The sequence below is a fragment of the Pteropus medius genome, unplaced genomic scaffold (genome assembly GCF_902729225.1).
Source record: "Pteropus medius unplaced genomic scaffold, Ma_sr-lr_union100, whole genome shotgun sequence".
NCBI classification, from domain to species: domain Eukaryota; kingdom Metazoa; phylum Chordata; class Mammalia; order Chiroptera; family Pteropodidae; genus Pteropus; species Pteropus medius.
Window position 1 is genome coordinate 430,084 of NW_024342648.1, and position 6,297 is coordinate 436,380.

At 59.0% G+C, this 6,297-nt stretch overlaps 1 protein-coding gene across 1 annotated transcript in view; it reads left to right on the top strand.

The window, feature by feature from the left end:
• Positions 1-2,681, top strand: part of LOC120605930 (translocon-associated protein subunit delta-like) — a 2,968-nt gene extending 287 nt beyond the window's left edge. The window contains exons 2-6 of the mRNA XM_039867029.1: positions 757-909; positions 1,638-1,712; positions 1,905-1,994; positions 2,264-2,329; positions 2,517-2,681. Coding sequence (XP_039722963.1) covers positions 757-909; positions 1,638-1,712; positions 1,905-1,994; positions 2,264-2,329; positions 2,517-2,621 — 489 coding nt within the window. The 3' untranslated portion in view covers positions 2,622-2,681. The remainder of the gene's footprint in view (positions 1-756; positions 910-1,637; positions 1,713-1,904; positions 1,995-2,263; positions 2,330-2,516) is intronic.
• The last annotated feature ends 3,616 nt before the right edge of the window (positions 2,682-6,297 follow it).

Sequence of the window (6,297 nt, forward strand, 5' to 3'; positions counted from 1 at the left end):
CTGCCTCAACCTAAGGCATGGCTCTGCCAGGACACTACATTTGGGGAGCAGTTGGCTGAGAACTTTACCAGGGGTAGCATTCGCTTAGCACCCTGTGACTTAGGTGGCACCCTTCTTTCTCTGTAGCCTCCAGCAGTGTGGAGATGGCTAAGACAGCATTCTTTCTCTCGGGGCAGCCCAGTTCAAGGGGACAAGTAGTGCTTCGGGATCCAGAACCTCTCCCATTTTCTTCCCCCGGGAAACACAGGGGCAAGTGTTGGCCTTCTGTCAACTGGTTGGAGGCAGAGACCCTTCTCTTCATCTCAAAAGCCCACGTGCGTTGCCAGCGGCACCATGTTTGGTGTCTGCAGAGGACGCCTTCAGTAAACTCTCCAGGGCTGTGCATGCCTCTGAATTGAGGTCAGCCTGGCCCCCTGGGCTTCTGGGGTGCTACCGGGCAGGCTATATCCCCAAACCATTGCATGGCTTTCCCTGTCCATAGGTCCAGGCACAGACGTGAGTTATGCAGTGAGTCCACCCAGCCCCACCTCACAGACTCACCTGTTCTTTCACTCACATTTAGGTTCCACCTCTACAAAGCCTTCCCGTTCCCCACACGCCCCCTTTGCCATTGCACTTCTGACCGATCATTTAGATCTGTTTCCCACACGCCCCCTGGCAGGGTCCGAAGGGCCCCATGTGTCCTCAGCCGATGAGGTGTGGGAGGCAGGATTGGGGTGGTACCTTCCGCCCCACAGCCCAGTGTGCACAAGCTAGGCCTTACCCAGGCATCTCTGCCTCCTCCCCACAGCAGAGGCCTGCATGGAGCCCCAGATCACCCCTTCCTACTACACAACCTCAGATGCCGTCATTTCCACTGAGACTGTCTTCATTGTGGAGATCTCCTTGACATGCAAGAACAGGGTCCAGGTGAGGCCGTGGGCGTTCAGCAAGGAGGGTGCTGGGGTGAGAGGTGGGCAGTGAGTCTGGGGCCCTGGGCATCAGCTCTTCTAAGCTGCCTGGTCTGCTTTGCCTAGGGGCAGTAATGTAGTAGATACTGCTGTGTCTTGAATGTACATGGAAGTGAGAAAGAGCCAGGGGTCAGTCCCAGGCATCCCTTTTCTGGTGGCTCTTTGCCAAAGTGTGTGTCCATGTGGGTGTTTTGTAATTTTAAGACTGAGCAGACCTTGCCTTCAGCCCCTGACCTTAACCTGCATCTCAAAGGTCCAAAGAAGGAAGTTGGGCCTTTTGGGGTACAACACTTCTTGGACGGCTCGTTGGGCACGCCCTGACCCCAGCACCCTCCTCCAGGCTCAGAGAAGTCACGAGGACACTTCAGCCATCCCGCCCTGTTCACAGTTAAGAGGCTTGCTCTGGGTTAGGGAGGCCAGGCCATAAAGGGAATGCACCCCCACCCCCACTGAGGAGACAGAGTAGTGACAGCATCCATGGGCATTGACTTCCTGGCCAGGCTCTGGGTTATGGCGGGCCTACATCCGTGGTTCTCGCGTGGTGCCCCTTCAGACACACTGCAGTTCCCGAGTATGCCCGACTTCCCTGCCCACAGGCCATGGGTGCAGCTCTGGGCAACACACTGGGGCCTCTGCCAACGGCCAAATAGGAGAGAACGTCACTTTCTCTTTGTCCCTTTCCCCCAGAATATGGCTCTTTATGCCGACGTCAGTGGAAAACAATTTCCTGTCACCCGGGGCCAGGATGTAGGGCGTTATCAGGTAAGGGATGCTGTGGTGGTGGTTTTGAGGGGAGGCCACCTGCTCACAGGTGTGACTTGAAGCCCTAGAGGTGGCCTGATCAGGCAGGGTCGGGGTTCTGTCTCAGGCCGCTGGTAGTGGTGCTGCGTTAACGCTGGCAGGGGGGCCTTGACGTGCCCACCGTGCCCACCCCCTGCCAAACACCCAACCCAGGTGTCCTGGAGCCTAGACCATAAGAGCGCCCACGCGGGCACCTATGAGGTCAGATTCTTCGATGAGGAGTCGTACAGCCTCCTGAGGAAGGTGAGTGCCACCTGCAGCTCCACCCAGGCCTGCAGGAGGGAGGGTACACCTGCTTCCGCAGCCACCTTCACCCCACAGTCCTGTCTTCCTGGAGCTCTGGGCCTCTAGGGCCTTTGCTGACAGAGTGACCAGGCGTGCGCCCTCCTGTCCACCCACCCCACCTTGTTTCTCCCTTGCCCATTTTCCTCTTCCACGACTCAAGCCAGTGTTCCTGCCTCCCCTACCTCCCCCCCACGATGGCATCCCTGACCCCAGCACCTCCCTTGCAGGCTCAGAGGAATAACGAGGACGTTTCCATCATCCCACCCTTGTTCACAGTCAGCGTGGACCATCGGGTGAGTGGGCCGGAGAGGCTGGCCTTGTCTCGGGAAGCAGCGAGCACACAGCAAGCATTGCCTTTTGGAGGGTGGGGGCTGGACCGTAGTCGGCTAGTATGTCTTTGTGACCCAGGAGGGTGACTGGAGCTGGCTGGCCCCCTCGCCCGCCCCTCCCCTGAGCTGGCTTTGGCCTCCTTTCTTGCAGGGTACCTGGAACGGGCCCTGGGTTTCCACCGAGGTGTTGGCTGCAGTCATCGGCCTAGTGGTCTACTACCTGGCCTTCAGCGCCAAGAGCCACATCCAGTCCTGAGGGCGGCACCTGCGCCCCCCTTGCTTCTTTCAATAAAACAGTTACTGTCTGTCACAAGCATTCAGGACATTGCTTCTCACTTGCGTTACCACACCTGGCCTTCCACGCAGGCACAGCGGGGCGGCCAGCATCCCCTGGTTCACCCAGACAATGCAGCGTTAAGCAGGAACAGGACCAAAACCCCCACGCAGGTGTTTGCTTCGCTCTTTGCCAACGCAGGCTCTTTCCTCGGCCCCCAGCTAAGCCTTCCATGCCCAGTGTCCCCAGTGCCCACCTCTGTCTCTGGTGGCCCGCACATACTGTCTTCTGGCAGAGAGGACTGCCTCATTCTCTCCTGTCCTCTTCCCAGTCCTCTGGCCTGCTGGATGTGAGTCTCCCTGTGGCCTGCCTAGGGAAGGGCCCTCTGACTACCTCCCATGGGAGGGAAAATGCCTGGCTTCACCAAAATCCAGCCGTCAGCAGCACACAGACGCAGCCCTGTCCAGCCTGCGGAGTGCTTCCTGTGTTTGGAGCCCTAGGCACAAGCCACATACTGAAGTACTTCCCATGCTTTTCCTGTGTCGCATTGAGTGCCCCTATCTTACTGATGCAGTTGAAGCTGATACCCCCTGGCAGCTGTCCGGGGGGGTGTTTGTCATTCTAAGCACTGCACCCCATCCCCTCCATGTCGCCTCCCAGCGTGCACTTCCTTCCCGGGGTCGGAGGGGACATGTAGAAGGCACAGGAAGGAGAGACGACCCAGACGCTCGAGCCTCCGAGGAGCCCGTTGCCAGCTTCTTGGAGTTTGGCCTTGCCCCTCCCCTTAGTGACCCCTCTCCCTGAGCACCCGGTGCCCTCGGGACAACAGGCAGTCATGCCCCTGCCTGCCCTGTGCTTGGGTCAATCTGAAGCCCTGCCCAGTCCAGTTTCACGGCGCCACCCATGGCCACAGAGGTGGTGAGAGCCCCGGGGTCCAAAGGGGCTGGGTGCAAATCCCAGGGGAGTCCTTCCCACCCGCACAGCCTGAGTTGATTTGCTCAGCAGTGGAGTGCTGACTGCCTCCTTCGGGGTGTCAGTGAGGGGTCATTGGGCCCAGCTGGCAAAGCCTCAGGCATCCTGGTGCTTAATCACAATCAGCTGTTACCGAAGAGCTAATGGCTGTGCAATTAACGGAGGCTTCCAGAGAGGTTCCACTCAGGAGGGTAGTCCCGAAACCTACCACGGAGGGCACGGGGCTCCTCGCTGCCTGGGCCTTGTGCTTTATGGCAGTAGGAAAGGCTGGGAGCATGGAGGCTGGGAGTAGCACGTGACCCAGGACTGCCTGGGGACCTTCTTCAGACTAGGGGACATCAGCCTCTCCTCGCTTGTCAGGATGGGGGCAACTGGCAGGAATTCTGAGAGCTGGGTCCTCGCTTCAAGGGTACAGCAGGAGTTGAGGCTCAGATTCCCCTGAGGACCAAGTCAGGCTAAGGCCACTGGCTGCTGGGGTTTCTGGATTCTGAAGAAAAATCAGCGGAGGGAGCCCAAGGGGGGCACCTACTGGCGGTGACTGGTGCTCCCCCACCATTGCTAAGGAGCAAAGGGAGAACAGCCCTGGTGTCCTGTAACAGTCTGTGTGGGGCAGGTGCTCAGAGGCCTGGCCAGGCAGGAAGTGAGGCAGGCACAGAGGTCCAGTGGCTCTTTTTGATCCTGGCTCTACCACTCCACCAATGGCAATGGGACCCTAATGTGAAGTCACTGTCCTAGGGTGTCAGTAGCCAAGAGCTGCCAGCTGTCCTGGCACCACCTCCCCCACTCTCCCAGAACCAGTGAGAACCCGACACAGAGCTGGCTTTTTCATTCAGCCAAGGGACTCCAGGTTCCAGGCCTGTCCCGGCCCACATCCCGGGAGCACTGGGCCTCCAGCACCCTCACTGGAGCAAGAACGGGGTGCTTCCAGAGCTATCAAAGTGAGCTCCCCAACGGCTGCGGAGGGATACCCAAGGAACAGTTAGCCTCAGTCTCCAACTCTGCCCAGTTTTCTGCGGCCGGGGCTGTGCCCTTGGAGCCCCATCCTCCCCCACGAAGGACCTCGCACTCTCCCCTCCCGAGGAACGGGACTGGTCACAAGGGTCTATGTACCTAGCCCTCAGCGACAGAGGCCTCAGAGGGCTGAGAAGTGGGCGTCTCCAGCCCCTGCCATTCACCCCTTTTCACCAGCGAACCCTTTCCTCCCTCCCAACCCACTGGTGATCCAGCCCTCAGTGTGATGGCTTGCCCTCCCAGCTGCTCAGACAGCAGCTGGACAGATGCGGCCCACTTGGGAACCAGCCTTCCCAGCAGGGCACTAAGCTTCTGGGGACATGGACTCAGACTTCTCGCTCACACCCATCTCAGCCAATTAGCGGAATTAACAAGAGGTCTACATTGTTTCAAGAGAATTTTAATGCGTCCTTGCCCACTTCAGCTGCTGACAGCCTCCAGTGTCTTCAGGAGACAGCTCCTTCATGGCCACACCCACGGAGCCCTGACGTTGCTGTCTTTGGGCCCTGGTACCCACCCAGCCTGGAGCATGGTTCCTGAGACTTAGCGGATGCCTGGTGACTTGCTGCACTGAATGGAACCACAAGCATCTGGCTGCCCCCCTGGGAGTTCCCGAGCCAGAAGGGCCCGCTGCAGCCGCCCAGGTACTCATCCATCTGGCCAAGACATTTACTCTGCATCTCGTATGTGCTAGGCACTGCGGGGGGCCCCAAACAGGGAGGGTAGCTTGTGTCTTCGAGAAGCTTCCCAGCAGCTCCTTGCTCCTGCTAGGGGTCTTCCAGAGCAGGCCAGAAGGGGTGGGCGGAACCTGCTTCTCTCCAGCTCCACCACGCCAGTGGCAAACCCCAACATCAGTCCTCTGCCGTCCTTCCTTCATCTGGGGACCACCCCTGTAACCATGTCACACCACTGAAATGATTCAGGTGATCCTGTCATGCCTCCTCCAAGGGAAGAGGACATTGACCTCGCTGTTTTTCCTCAGTGACACGCCAGGGAAGCTGAGGCACAGCTTTCAACTGGCCCCAGCCCTCACGTGCCCTGCCCCTAGCCGCACCCCTAGCCCCACAACCCTCCCCCACCTCAAACCTACATCTCTTCTCCCAGCACGATGAGAATGAACACAGTGAGGCCAAGGGGCACCATAAAAAGGTAGCTTGCTTTATTCTCACGATGCCAGTGGGGAGCAGAGATGGGCAGCCTGTCCTCAATCTGGGGGTCTCTGAGCCAGAGGGGATCCAGGGGGCCTGAGGCCAGCTCTCACTAAATGTGCCAGTCTCTGAGGGCTGTCTGGTACACACCTGCAAAGCGGGGTACAGGGCATCTTCTCCCCAGTCAGCCCAGCTGGTCGGTCACACCTCTCACTGGGTCTAGGCCGCTCCCTCAACTCCATGTGGGTCTTGTCACCAGGGTCTTCTGCTGCTCCTCACGGGGCTTGGCTTCTGGACCTCTTACGTCTAAGCCCTCTAAGCCCTCTAAGCCCTCGTAAGAGAAGCTACACTCCACGTGGAGTCAGACACAGCCCCAGGCTCAGTTATTTCTTCTTGGATGGACACTGCTCCCTCAGTCCCCCCAATCTTGGCTCTCCCTCGGTCACAGAGGAGGCGGCCCCCAGTGTGAGCCTCACGAGCCATGTCAGAGGCTCCCTGTCCCACACCTCAGAGTGGAGGCCAGCATG